The 14321-nt window shown below is 66.2% G+C and overlaps 1 protein-coding gene across 1 annotated transcript; it reads right to left on the reverse strand.

Annotated features, from left to right (window-relative positions):
- Positions 1-4561: 4561 nt before the first annotated feature.
- Positions 4562-14065, reverse strand: LOC111150105 (dual specificity phosphatase 8). The gene is made up of 6 exons (XM_022507455.1): positions 13835-14065; positions 12075-12213; positions 7313-7479; positions 6671-6830; positions 6293-6416; positions 4562-5624 (listed from the first exon to the last, which is right to left on the reverse strand). Exons 1-6 carry the CDS (start codon positions 14063-14065, stop codon positions 4562-4564), a joined length of 1884 nt encoding a protein of 627 aa, XP_022363163.1.
- Between the last annotated feature and the right edge of the window lie 256 nt (positions 14066-14321).

Genomic DNA, 14321 nt, shown 5'->3' on the forward strand with positions numbered 1-14321 from the left:
CAGTCACTTCAAAGACACCCATCTCAAATAAACACATTGCCAGCCACCCAGCTAGACGGAGAGAGCCCAGCTGCCCCACCGAGCAGTTCCGCCCCAAAAGGTCCTGGGCGACCACTCTGGAAACCTCAGCCCCCACTCCCAAACCCAAAGAGTTAGAGACCGAGGTCCATGCTGCCTCCCTCTCCTTGCCCTGTGACCTTGACCTGTGGCCCCAGATGTGCCTAGGCCCTCCAGGGCCTGTGAGTCAGGAAGCTTCCACAGAGCCCCCTGACGGCTCTTACTTACTCAAGTGTGTTCTGTCATCCTGAGAAGGACCACCGGGGCCCGTCCAGCCAGGACATTGGCCCCCGTGGGGAAAGGTGTCTGGTGGCCCCCACCAGTAGTGCGGGCACAGGGGAGGGCCCAGGCATGCCCAGCTTCACTACTCACAGGCTGAGACCCACCAGAACAACCCTTTCCTAACCACGTACTCGCCCATTTGAAACCCACGGAGAGCCTAAAGCTCTTGACCAAGGGCGTCCGGAGAGAGGCAGAAGCAGGCAGGATGCCCAGTGTTCACGGAAGAGCCCCTGGGACGGTGCCTGGCTTTGTGGTCGAGAGCAGGTGGAGGTCAGCCCGCAGGTGTGCGGGCCTGGCCTCACCACCTTCTTCCTTCCCTGCTTGGGCCAGGTGACCTCCCGGAACCTGGGCAACTTGGGAGATGACTTCCCCCCACCCCACGTGCATCCTTCCACCGCTCCCAGGGTCCTTTGGCCTTCTGCGCCGCTGCGGTGGTCCTGGAAGAGCCGCCACCAGCCTGCCTCCTACAGGGGCAGGGGCTCCTGGGCCTGGGGGAGCGGAAGGCACCACCGCGGGGCTGGAGACAGCCATCCGCTTTCTTCCACTCCCCGGCTTTAGGGACTCCACCGGGCTGCCAGAGTTATAAATAGATGTTCTTGAGCTAAAAATAGCCCCGCTTTAGCGACAGCCCAGTGCTTCTAGTGTTCGGCCTCTTGAGGGCTCCTCGGGATGCTGGATTCAAGGACCCTGCCTCCTGCCACAGCCCCGGAGAGGGGCCCGCTGAGCCTGTCTCCCGCTTCCGCTCCTCTCCCAGGCTCCTGGAACACGCACGTTCTGCACACGTGTGTGGGTACTCCCGTGCATGTGAGCTCCCGTGCACGCGCGCACGCAAGCAGAGGTCTGGCCCCTGTCCCCGGTTTGGAAGTGTCCCTAGGAAGAAGCAGGCCAGAGCCCCAAGGAGGGTCCGAGGCATTGGTTAGAGGGCCGTAGGGCTGGGCCGCATCTGGCATCCCCCCTGGAGCCGGGGAGAGCCGTCCCGGGAAATGCCCGGATGCCTGGGTCGGGCCTGGCACACCGTGAGCTCAGCGCGCAGGAGCCGTCGCTATAGTAACAGCCAGCATCGGAGTGACCTGGAGGAGTCCGGTCTGAAAGTCTGTCCGAGGAGAGTAGTGCTGAATGCTCCGAGCTGTGGGGGTCACCACACCAGCGGCGGGGGTCACTAAAGCCGGCCCCGCCCTCCGGGCGGCTGCGGCCTGCGGGCAACGCGCTCTGGCGGGAGTCCGTGCAGGTGCAGGAGCAGGCGCAGGCGCAGGTGCGCGGCCCCAGCGGGAAGGTAGGTGGGCAGGGCCAGGTGACTCCAGGGTGAGGAACCCAGGGGCCGGGGACAATAGTGGCCGAGTCCCCTGGTACTCCACCAGATGCCCTTCTGAGCCTTCGGTCCTTGTAGCCACATGTAGCCCACGTGTTCTTCCAGCAGTCGGCTGGAAGCCGGTCGCAAACACGAGCAAACCGCCTGCCAGCAGAGGTCAGGCGGCGTGCTCGGCGCGCGCGGAGGTGTGCGGGGGCGCGCCGTGTCCGTGCTTACACTGGGGAGGTAGCTGGGGACAAAGCCGCGATTTTATCGGACAGAGTTGTAAATTTGTAAAATTTTCACCAGCATGTGACAACAAACAAGGGTGTTCCACGTTGGAGGATGCGGTCGGGGCCCCTTCCCCACACAGGCCTCCCCCACCCTGCCTGACCTGCCCTCGGGGTCCCAGGCCCTGAGTCCTACGGAAGTTGGCTCGGTCTTGTGGGCTCGACGGCCCAGGCTCCTGGACTCAGGAAGCCTGCAGGGCTGCTGCCCCACGCTCTCCACTCCACCCACCCACCAGCCTGAAGAAAGAGGCAGCCAGAGGCACGGAGAAAACATCCATGTCAGGATTTATTACAACACGTTGTTTCCAAATACAAAAGAAGGGGACAGGACAGGGAGCGGAGTGTGGCCGCGCTGGGGGAGGGGTTCTGGGGCAGGAGCGGCCGCCCAGTCCGGAGAGACTGGGAGCTGTGCGGGGGAGGGGGGGGCCCTGCCACCTCCCCTCCGCTGGACCTTCCAGCAAGTGTTAGGAGGGGGCGGGGTCCATTCTGGGGTGACCCCCAATGCCAGGGCCAGGGGCAGGGCAAGAGGGTGGGAGGGCTGGGGCCCGGCCCCGCCCTGCCTCAGGCAGTGTGTGGAAGTGACGGGGGAGGGGCTCGTGCCAGGGCCCGGTCCCCCCCCCCAGGACAGGAGAGGGGATGGCCGGGACAGGACCTCCCCCAACATTGCAGCTGCTCACTTTGGGGTGACCAGTGCCTCAAGAGCAAGAGCCCCCCACACTCCACGACAGAAGTCACAAGAGATGCTGGCGGCCCTAGAGAAAGGGCAGAGGGCAGAGAGAGGAAAGGACAGGGGCTGTGGGACCTGCCTCCAGAGTTTGGGGCCCAACCAGTGGCCCCAGACCACTGTCTCCTGGACAGTACAGGGGTGGGGCGTGGAGGTGGGGACCAGTGCATCCTCCACACCCAGGGTCACCTCAGAAACCCAACGCGATAGACAGACAGAAGGCAAGTTTACATAATCAATCATAATAATAATAATTAACCAATAATAAATACTTAAACCTCTAATCCATAGATTGCAAACACAACGATGATAGCTTATTTTCTTGGGGAAAGGGGTGGGGACAAGGGGAACAGGAAGAGGACTTTTGCTTAAAGGAGGGTGACGGGCACAGGGCCACAGGTCAACGGAACAAACGGAAGAAACAACTACACGGGCAGCTGCCCCCAGGACTCAGTCCCACCCAGCTGCCCTCCTGCCAAGCCCCTGGCCTCTTCCCAAGGCGACCGGCCCCCGCACCCAGGACTTTAGGACATCTGAAGGATGTCCTAGGGTGTCTACTCCTGCCTCCAAAAGCCACGGGTCCCAAAGACCCGAGAGGGTGTGGGGCAGGGGGCAGCGGGGGCATTTTCCTTGCCTTTACCAGCAGGAGGTAAAGGACCAGGAGGGTCCCCCCTGGGTCAAAAAGCCATCTGGCCTTCTCCAAGGACTCCATGGGGCTGGGGGCAGGCATGGGGGATACCTGCCATCTGGCCACATCAGGGGTCTTGATCTGCCTGGAGACTGCTCTCCCAGAGCTAAGGACCCCATCCCCGGGAAGCCTAAGTGTCTGTCAGGTGCTTACCCCCCTCCCTCTGCAAGGCAGCTCCTCATGGAGACCCCCCACCTGCAGGAACATACCCAAATTCAGGTCTGGTCTGGGGCCTGGGGCCTGGGTGGGGAAGAGCCCAGAACTCGAAATCCATCTGCCCTGTGACCCGGGGAGCCAGAGCTGGCTAGCCCAGCTCTCCCTGCCTGACACCCCCGGGGCTGAGCTTCTCCTGTTGTCTCCCACCTGGTGGGCGGCGCTAGGCAGCTCTGCAAAGTGGAGAGAGGAGAGCAGCCTGGACGGAACAGTCCTGCTGAACCCATGGAAGGACGCGGGCTCAGGCAGGAGTGGGGGCCATTCCACTTCCATCCCTGCCCGGGGACCCACATAATCTGACACCCACCGAGCCCCTATCCTGTTCTAGCCCCAGCCCCCCCCAAACACCCTCACCTCTCTAGGCCGGATGCCAGTCAACGCCGGCCAGGGGAGGGGCAGGGTGGGTGGTGGGGGAGGCAGGTGGTTGGGGGAGCCTCCAGTGGGCAGAGCCACCTCAGCCACACCCCAGCTCCTGGGACACTTCCCCCACCTAGACTTTGGTGCAGAGCCCAGAAAGGAGCAGAGGAGGAGGAGCGGAGAGGAGGGGGGTCAGGGAGGGACAGGGAGGTTCTGCGGCTCAGTTTGTGGCAAAGTTTTTTTTTTCTCCTTTTTCCCCTTTTTCTTATGTAAAAAGTGCACGAAAGCTCGGCAGCCTTTTTGCAACGGTCAGCAGTGTTTCCGGGGGGGGGGGGGGGGGGGAGGGGACCCCAGGCCTGGCACCCCAGCTTGGGACTGAAGGTGGCCTCATATTGCTTAGAAACGTGGGTTTCAGTTTAAATACCAGACAGTAAAAATAGAGGTCCGAGGGCCGCCCGCACTGTTGCCCAATCGTTGCCAGAATGAACAGCTTAAATAAATAAAAAATCGAAATATTTACTTCTTGATAAAAATCGCAGTAAAACCATTTACCTTTCTTTGCATTATATATAATATATATTTATAGTGGGCCCGGCTGCCGGCGGCCCGGGCCAGGGGGCCGAGGGCAGCGGAGCGTCGGGCGCTGGGTGCCCCGGCCACCGTCAGGACACCTCGATGACCTCCACGCTGCCCGAGAAGCTGGCCTGCTTGCCCAGGGCCGCCAGCTCCTCGCCGCGCGCGCGCCCCTCCACCATGCCCTCCTCGAACTCCATCTGACAGCTTCGGCGCTTAAACTGCGTCTCCGGGGCCGGCTCGTCCGGCCAGCCGGTCCGCGCGTCCCGGGCCTCGGCCCTTGCCGCCTCCCGCCGCCGCAGGTCGCCGCCCCCTGAGCCCTGCGCGCCCGCCCGGCCGAAAGGGCCGAACCGAGCGCCGGCCGTGCCCTGCGCGCCCTCGGGGCTGAAGCACCAGGGCCCGTCGGGCGACGGCGTGCCGGGGGAGTCGAGCGGCGGCGCCCAGCTCCCGGGGCCCACCGGCTGGCCGGGGCCCGGCAGCCCCGGGGCCGACAGCGCCGAGAGGCCGAGCCGCGGAGTCTGCCGCGAGGCGTCGCCGAAGTTCAGGCCGAGGCCGTGCGCCGGGGAGCGGGCCGGGGAGCCGGCGGAAGGCCGGGGCCGCCGGCGGAGGCGCGGGCGCGTCTCTGACGCCGCGTCTGGGCTGTCGGGGCCCGGGGAGGGCAGGCCCAGCGCGCCTCCCGACGGGCTGTCCAGCTTGCACACCTTGGGGGCCTCCCCGGGGGCGGGGGGCCCGGGGTCGTCGGGCCGCCGGCTGGGGGCGTAGGCCGACTTGATGTCCAGCGAGAAGGAGCGCTTCAGGCGGTTGGTGTCCTGCAGGCGGTCGGAGGAGAGGTGCAGGCCGCGCAGGCCCTGCTGCAGCGCGCTGGTGGCCGGGGCGGCGGCGGCGGCGGGTGCGGGCGGCTCCCCACCGGCGCCCGGCGCGCCCTCCCGGGCCGCACCGGCCGCTGCGCTCCCGGTGGCGGCGCTCTCTGAGGTAGGTGGTGGCAGCGGCGGCAGTGGGGCCGCGGGGCCCGGGAGGGGCTCGGGTGTCCCAGGGTGGGGCGCCCCGTCTCCCTGCAGGGCGGCCAGCAGCTTCAGGCGGCGCTCGTACTCCAGCAGCTGGCCCAGGAAGTTGAAGTTGGGCGAAATGGATGGGCGCCGGTCCTTCACGAACCTGGGGGAAGGGGGCTGCTTTGAGACAGGGCTCCCTGCCCCCCCCCCCCCCCGCCCCCTGCTTCCCCTTCCTCCTGCCCCCACGTCCCCTCCCCCTGTCCCCCTGCCCTGCCCTCACCCCTCCTGCTCTCCCCAGCTCTCCCTGCCCCTCCCCCTTCCTCCCGCCCCCCATGTCCCCTCCCCCGGCCCCCCTCCCCTGCCCCCACCCTTCCTGCTCCCCCCTGCTCCACTGCCTGCCCCTCATCCCTCCCCCACCCCTGTTCCCCCCCTCCTCCAGCTCTCCCCCTGCTCTCTCTGCCCCCCACCCCTCCTCCTACTTCCTCTCCTCCCCTCCTTCTGCCCCTCCTGCTCCCCCTCCCCCCTGCTCCCCCTTCCCCGCACCCCTTGCCCCCTGCCCACACTTGGGTATGCAGTTGATGTGCAGACCCACCCAGGAGTGCTGGAGCCCCGGTCCTTCAAGAACCTGGGGGGAAGGGGGCTGCTTTTAAGCGGGGCTCCCTGCCCATCTCCCCTGCCCCATGCTTGGGCACACAGGTGATGCGCGCAGACCCATCCGGGAGTGCTGGAGCTGGGCTCGGGTCTCTTGCTGCTGCTAGTGGGTGGAGAGGGGCATGGGAAGGGCCATCTCCAGCCTTAAACTTCTGGGCCCAGGAAGAAAGGAGAGGCTACCTGTAGGCATCATCTGAGGACATGCCCATGGTCTTCATGATGTAAGCAATGGCGATGGTGGCGGAACGGGAGATGCCAGCCAGACAGTGGACGATGACCGGGCAGCTGGACAGCTTAGCTTTATCTGGAGGCAGGGCCGGCGGGGGGGTGCGGTGAAGGCTCGGGGTGCAGGCCCCTTCCCTAACCCCAGCAGGGGACCTTACTGGCCCCACCGCCCACAACCCCAGCCCCACATCTCAGGCCCAGCCCCCCCCCCACAACACGGTCACTGAGCCTCTCCCCTGCCTCCTGCCCCCACCCCTCCAGGAGATGCCTGGCGCTGCCCCCTTCCCCAGAGCCTCCCCCCGCCCCTGCACCACCCCTTCCTCGCCCACTCACCGATGAACTCGATGGACTTGTCCAGCCAGGGCAGCAGCTTCTCGCAGTAGCTGTCGTTGACGGGGACGCGCATGAACCGGCTCTCACAGATGAAGTCCGGCTTGGGGCACGAGTTGCTGGCATTGAGGACGTAGCTTATTCCGTTCTGGGTCATCAGGTCCTGGAGGGGCAGGAGGTCAGGCTGGAGGAGGGGGTGCCCTGGAGGTGGGAGCCCCTCCCCCCTTCCACCTGGACTTCTGAGCCTGCGGCGGGGGTGGAGGGGTGGGGGAGCCGGGGAGGCTGGTCCACCCGCCGCCCGAGGTGGGCTTCCAGGAACGTTCAGGCTGCCTGGGCAGCGCCTTTCCCTCTTCCCTTATCACAGTTTGACAACACGGGATTCTTTCAGGGCTGCCTGGGGGGCCAGTGACATCAGCTGTTCGGCATGCGGGCTCCACCGCCTAAGGGGCTGGGAGCTGCCTCTCCACCGGCGAGGCTCTGGTCGGGCCCCAGTCCCCAGCCCAGGCTTCCCCCACACCACGCTCATCCACCCCTCACTGGCTTTCAGCTCTCTTCTCGCCCCCCTCCCCAAACCAGCCCTGGAACTGCTTCTGAGCTCTGGCTTCTCCCCACTTCCAGACGGCCAAAGCCCAGCTGTGGGCACACCTTGTTCAGGACGTCTTTCTGCGAGCCCAGGTAGAGGTGAGGCAGGATGCGGGTCAGGCCCACGCTGGGCACAGGCAGGCAGGGCTGGGAGAGGCTCATGGGCAGCAGAGCGGCTGGCTTGCCCTCACAGAGGCCAGGGAAGCAGGAGGAGAAGGTGGCGAAGCCCCCTGCAGGAGGAGTGGAGATGTGGGTCAGGCAGCCGGCTGGCTGGGCGCGAGAGCGAGCCCCGGGCACCGACCGTCCCTCCATCTTGGCCGCAGCCTGGACCCCCTGCCCCACGCGGTGCCAGGTAGTGAGACTCTGGCCTGAGCACCAGGAGTCAGTGCGGGGTGCCGGAAGGCTGCGCTCACAGAGTCGAGGCGCGTGCTGGGCGCATATACAGCTTGTCCCTACGCCCGCATTCCTCCCAGGACTAATTAGGAGCTGCGCCCGCCAGGACGCCGCTGTGATGCCCATAAACTCGGGCTTGAGGCTGCGGGCTGGCCCAGCACGTGCAGGGCTGGGGAGGGGGGCGGCTCTGATGCCATGGAAGGTCCCCGTCGAGGGTGTGGCTCTTCTGTGCCTGTGGCGGCCAGGGGCCAGCCTGGGCCTTCCTGCCTCTCCCCCGGGGCTGACGCAATCCCTCCCTGATGCTAGTTGGCTGGGAGCCCCTGGCCAAGCCTAGGTGCCAGGACCAGGAGGCAAGGGCTTTGGAGGGGGGCCCTCCTGCCCCTGGGCATGTCGTCACCTCCTGGAATTGGCACAGCCTGCAGGGCACCTGTGCTCCAGTTTGGGCTCGCTTCTGCCCAGAGGACAGCACCAGAGGACAGGGAGCGAGCAGGACCTGCAGCGGGCACGCATGTGACACGTGGCTGGCAGGTGCCTACTGCCTTCCCCGCACCACCATGTCCTGGGCCACAGGTTAGAGGAAGGAGCCCATCTGCCAGCCTCAAAGACCCCAGCGGGAATCCCTAGTATATCTCTGACTCCGTGAGTGACCATGGGCGGGACTCACTACAGCTCTGGCCGGTTTCCACAGCCAGCCTGCCACATAGCACAGTTGTGAGTCTCGACAGAGATGGAGGCTGTGAAGACACACGGAGAACTAAGCGGCCCGCGCCCAGGCAGCTGGGTGGCCGCCAGCTCCTGTGCGGTGAGATGACACTCCCTGGCGGCCACTCTGGGCCAAACCACACTTTTGGGGACATGAGGCCTGTGGACATTCCCTGCCCTCCATGGACGGATCCACTACAGAGTTCAAGCGGACAGATGCCCACCCTAGTGCCCACCTGGGATGAGGCAGGGGAGTGAGGCGGGGGCCCAGGCCACGTGAGCCCTAGTGCTTTTTCCCCGTCTGCAGACACAGCTGGTGCCTGACACCTGGCTGATTTCCCAGGACAGAGATGCCTGGTGCCCTCGGCCTTCACCCCTGGCCCAGCTCCACGGCCAGTTTGTACAAACCCCCAACCAGAGTGCGTGCCACGAGCATTCCTTGTGTCCCCAATAACGGCTTGCCTTTGGTGGGGGGCAGGGTGATGGGGGGGCCCTGCAGGCTGAGGGAGTGGAGGCAGCTGCCTTGGAGGAGAAGCTCTCCCTACCTCGGCAACCCGCTGGCTGGACAGGGAGAAGTGGCTGACTGTGAGCACAGCTGACAGGCGCGCACAGGTAAAAGCTGCTCTGCTGTGGGGGCTGGGCTTGCTTACGGGCCAGAGCCCGGGGTCCCCTGGGTGTTCCTGCTGGAGGACAACGCCCCCCACCCTAGGAGACGGGAGGTTTGCAGGGTCTCTGCCAAAGACTCGTCTCTACCATATGCCTCCCGCGCTCTCTGGGGGGCGTCACCCAAGCCGAGGGCTGGGCTTATGCCACCAGCAACTTCCCCTACAAAGGGGGATCTCTGGACAGGTGCAGACCTGCCAGTTTTGACTGCAACCCCTCAGGTAAAGCCTCACAGGTCTGCCTCCCCTTCCGGGAGAGCCAAGCAGCTTGTGGTGACCCCGGCAAGCCCCCCACCCGGGCCAAGGGCAGCAGAGCCTGTGGCCCCACCCCTCCAGTGATGTCAGGACACCCCCGCGGGGCTCCCTGTTGCTGGAGAGGTCCACCCTGTATCAGTGGCAGCAGGCCCGTACCCTCAGGTGCTGGCACTCCTCGCCGGGACGGGGGGGGGGGAGGCTCCCCCATCCCCCAGGCATCCCCAAGGGCACCTTGCTTCAGGAGGGACATCCACCTCCCGCTGCCTCGCAGCTTCCCGGCTCGCGCCGCCGCCGCACAATGGAGCCGCGGACTCGCACAGGAGCTCGCGCCCAGGACCCACGGACCGCACCGACCCTCGGGCCCCGGGCCGGCCCTGCCCCCCGCCGCGCTCCCTCCAGGCGCTCTCCTGCCCACACGCCGGCGGCGCGCCCCGCAGCCCCCCGCCCCGCCGCCGCGGTCCCCGCGCCCCGGGAGGGCCCGCATCTGCCCGCCCCTCCGCCCCCGCGCACGCTCCGCGCACCCTCCGCGCAGGGGCCGCTCCCGCTGCGGTCTCCGGCCAGGGTCCGAGGGCGGCGCGCGCGGGGTCGGGCCGCGGGGGCGCACCGAGCCGGCGCCGCGACCGCAGCAGCCCGCATTCCGCAGCAGCGCGCACCCGGCCGCCCGCCGCTTAAAGGGCCAGGCTCGCCTTCCGTCCCCGCCCCGCCGGACGTCACCGCCGAGCGGTCTGGGGAGGGGGGCGGCGCTCCCGGCCGGTTCCGTACCCCGCGCCCTGCCCTACCTCCCTCCTCCGCAGCCGCCAGCCTCCCCGGTCCCCGAGAGGCCTCCCTCTGCCCCCGGCCGCGACGTCCTCCTGGAGCTCCCCGGCCCCGCCCACCGCGGGTGGGGTCCGCCCCGTCTGGCCTCCGCGGAGCCCCCTCCCCCTGCGCTACGGACCTTGGAAAGTCACCCGCCCTTTCTGGCGGGGCAGCATCCCCCGGTCCCACTCAGCCTTGCCTTCCCGCTGGCCTCAGGGGTGAGAGCTGCGGGCCAGGCTCCCCGGCTGTCCCCGAGTCCGCGTCCTGACTCGGTGCCGCTGTGAGCCCTTCTCATGCCGCGGTGGGTCTGGACTTCTGTCTGGCTTGGCCCTCAGGGAAATGGGGTCAAATACTCTACCCTCGCAGGGAGGGGCTGGCAGGGAACAAAGAGCAGGTGCAGGCCCGGAGAGTTGAGCGCACCAAGTGGGGCACAGCCAGTGTCAGGTGAGCCCTCCTGGCACATTGGAGACCTGCCCTATGGCTGCCCTCAACGTGAGAAGGTGAGGAGGTGAGGAGATGAGGAGCCACAGCCTCCAGAGGAGACAGCACCAGAGGTCCTGGGCTTTCCTGGGCAGCCTAGTGGTCAGGGAGGGCGCTGCTCTGGGTCCAGTTTCTCAAACTTGTGGAAGGCCTGGTGGCTCCCACTCCTGACTAGAGAGCATGGGCGTGCGCGCGCGTGCACACACACACACACACACACACACACACACATACACACACACCAGGACACCCCCTGAGAAAGCCCAGAGCCTCTGTCCTCCCTCCCTCTTCTCCCTACCTGCTCAGCCCTCAAATGGAGCCCAGGGTTCAGTGGTTGAATCAGAGAGTCTGCAATTCTGTGGCCTCTGGTCAGAGAGTTCCCACACACGCACACAAACCCACGTCCCACCGCACAAGCAAGCACAGATCACCAGCCTCCCAGAGCCACGCATAGATGCAGACGCCCTCTGACTGGGTAGACCCAGACACGTGCGTAGACGGCAGCACGGACACCTGCACACCACACGGACCCACCCGTAAGCCTCCCATGGGCTGTGGTGAAGGTCCATGCTCCCTCTGGGTACCAGTGCCAAAGGGCCAGCCCTCTGCCCACGGACCACCCCACAGCATGCCCACACGTAAGGGGCGGCTCAGGGCAGATGTGGTGACTGTACGGAGGTGTCCAGCGGTGGGGAGGTTGCTGACACCCTCTTCAGCCCTCTCCATCCTCCACCCACTGGTCACGGCCCCTGGCTGCAGAGGCCAGGGGCAGGAGCGCCCCCAAAGGCCCCAGACCCGGGCAGGGAGGGTGCACCGCCCAAGACAGGCCAGCTCAACCCATCCCTGGAACCTGGGTCGTGTCTGGGAGGTGGGTTCTGCAGAAGTGCCCCAGGCCCTGCCAACAGAGGAAGGAATCATCAAGAACCAGGGCGGGGCGTGTGTGTGTGTGCGTGTGCGCGCGTGTGCGCACGGGGGCCTTCCCAGCCTCCGGGGTGCCTGGGCTGCTTCTGGGGACCAGGAAGCCCCACCGGGACCTCTACTGGTCCCCAGCAGGGGCCGGGCATCCTGGGCTGGCTGCAGCCTTCAGAGGCACTCCCTGTCTGGGACCAGTTCTGGTCAGATTGCGGTTTGCAGAGGACAGGGGCTATGCCCCCATCTTGGACAGCTGGAGGGGCAGAGACTCATCTCGGCCTAGATCCCTTCCCTCCTCTCCTGCCACAGATGGCATTTAGGGCTTTCCTCCCACCTACCTCTTCACCTGCTAGGGGCAGGGTAGGCTCATGCTGGAGGGGTGCTAAAGCGTGCGGGTCCAAGGGAGGGGACAATGGAGCCTGGGAGAACTCTAGTTACTGAGACAGCGCTCCCCCCACCGACACTGCCCCCAGTACCTGCTGGTTTCTGGGCTCAGAGAAGAGAGCAGAAGTGGATCCAGAGACTGACTCCCCCAATGCCTCCCCCCAAAGCTAAGCTCCCAGTGAGGAGAGGCAGTGAGGAGAGGGTGCCCAGAGCCCCCTGCCCCGGGGCTATCTGGAGCTCACCCGTGAGGATGGCCACGCTGTCGAAGCAGCCGTCCAGCTTGCTGAGCAGGATGGAGAGGAAGCTGTCCGCGGCCAGCACGCTGGCGTCCCGTGTGCTCTGGTCATAGACGACCACGTCCTGTGGCTCTGTGGCCTCTACCTGGAGGCCGTAAGGGCAGAGATCAGGGCACTGCTGGGCACCTGCCTGATGCCCCCATCCCTGCTGCCACCTGCTGCTACCGGTCAGGCTGTGGCAGGGAGGGGCTGCTGCCTCCTTGCCACCTGGAGGGGAGGGCAGGCTCTCTGCCACCCACCCATCTCACAGCTCACACCTGGACAGGTGTGAGCGCCCATAGCAACACAGGCAGGCCTTCCGAGCCAGCAGGAACAGGGGCACACTCCTCCTCGTGCCCGCCCTCTCACACAGGCACCTCCGCTAAGGACGGACATTGTGGGCACCCATGGTGGGCCAGGCCCCCTAGGATAAGATGCAGTGAGTGTAACCGGGTCCTCGGGCACACATGGGTGGTCACGGTGACAGGAAGGTACACACGCTGTCGGGGTGGCTGAGGCCAAGGGAAAACCACCCCCAGGGTCACTGGGAGGCCATTTCAGTGCTTCTGAGGGTGGCGTGCCTTTGGATGTGGGCAATTAAATCCCTAGCCAGCGATGGGAAACGTGGGGGCTGCTGTAAGAGCCCCTCTTCACCCAGGAGGCAGCTGGACGTTGGGGCTCCCCTGCCCTCTTCCCATCCTGAATGCCCAGCCTGGGGACCAGCTGCTGAGTCGCTTTTACTCCCATTGGCTACTGCCCTGCCCCCCAAGCACACTCAGGCCCTAAGCCAGCTGAGCCGCCAACCCTGGGTCGATGATGTCACCAGCAGCCAATGGGATTGCGCTCTGCCTGGGAGTCCTCGCTGGGGGTGAGTAATCACCGGGTTCCCTCCCTGAGGCTGCAGGGAGCTCGCTCTGGCCTTGGTGGGCGTGGGGGAAACTCCCCGTAAGCGGCTGTGCCACCTGGGTCCCCTCACATCCAGCTCTGCTGGCGCAGGGCCTGTGACCGAGACCCCTCCCCAGCTCCGGGCTGCTGGCCATGTCACTCCCCCACTGGAGGTGCCCCCGCCTTCCCAGGTCAGGGGGCCAGTGGTCCCTCCCAGTGCTGGACCTGATGCTGCTGGCTAATGGAGACAGGATTGTCCCCTGCAGGTGACCTGGGACATTCATGGGGGAGGGGCATGGAGAGAGAATTCTGGGTCACTCAGAACTCCAGGGAAAGAACTGGGGGGCTGGGCACACGGATGCTCAGCGTAAGCCTCTTGCCTCCCCCCATCTTCCTCTGGGTTCTCACAGCACTCGTGTGCGCCTGACCAGCTGCCATCTGGGTCCACTGCCCCTCTGAGCCTTGGCCTGGGCCCCAGGGACACCGTCCAGTCTTACATGGGGAGACCTCTGCTCTGGGGCTGAGTGAGGACCTAGATAGGGTCACCAGGCTGGTGGGAGGAGCTCGTCTCTGGGGAGATGGGCTCTGCAGAGGGCCTCCCTGGGGAGGAGCATTTGTGACTCAAAGAGGAAGCTCGGGGAGTGGGGTGGGAGCTGCCTGCCAGGCCCAAACTAGCATTCTGACCCTGGGAGCCCGGTGTGGGTTTGAGGGGCGGTGGTGCGGCCAGCGGAGGGCCCCTGTGTACCCAGCTGAGGAGCTCTGCCCTGGCCCCTGGAAGTGATGGAAACCTGGGTGGGGATGGGATGGGGGTGGGACAGGGCGTAGGGCACAAGGGCTGGTACCTGGCCGCGCACGGCCGGCTGGATGAGCTCGGCGATGGTCACCTTGCCCTGCTGCAGCCGCCGCTTCACCAGCTTGGAGCAGCAGATGTTCACTGAGCTGAGCACGTGCCAGCTGTTGTACTCCACGAACGAGCGGCTGTCGATGACCAGCGGTCCCCCAGGTCCGCCCCGCAGGAGGCTGGCCAGCTTCTTGGCATCCATCACCTTCCGAGGGAGTCGGTCCCCTGCCATGGTGGGGCAGGGGGCAGTGGGGAAGGGGTGAGCCCTGAAGTGCCCAGGGGCTGCTCTGCAGGCCGGGGATGTGGCCTAGAGGGCAGAGGGCCCGGGCATGATGCCAGACCTGCAGGGAGAGGCAGATGGTGAGCGGGGCTGTGGGCCCCCACAGCGGGCACCTGGCCAGCACCCCAGGCAGGGCTGACCTCAGGAGGGCCTGTGCTGGGACCCAAGGGCACCGGAACGGCCGAGCCGGCAGGCACCCGGGGGGCCC

This window comes from Enhydra lutris, unplaced genomic scaffold, assembly GCF_002288905.1.
Source record: "Enhydra lutris kenyoni isolate GAN:26980312 unplaced genomic scaffold, ASM228890v2 scaffoldscaffold22, whole genome shotgun sequence".
In the NCBI taxonomy this organism is placed as follows: domain Eukaryota; kingdom Metazoa; phylum Chordata; class Mammalia; order Carnivora; family Mustelidae; genus Enhydra; species Enhydra lutris.

What these genes read in the sequence shown, in the direction of transcription:
- LOC111150105 (XM_022507455.1), bottom strand. Translation starts at nt 14,065, where the DNA reads ATGGCAGGGGACCGACTCCCTCGGAAGGTGATGGATGCCAAGAAGCTG. An exon ending in AGCCGGCCGTGCGCGGCCAG is followed by an intron (nt 12,214 to 13,834) that starts GTACCAGCCCTT and finishes TACGGCCTCCAG; the next exon opens with GTAGAGGCCACAGAGCCACA. An exon ending in TCCTCAGATGATGCCTACAG is followed by an intron (nt 5,625 to 6,292) that starts GTAGCCTCTCCT and finishes CCCTTCCCCCAG; the next exon opens with GTTCGTGAAGGACCGGCGCC.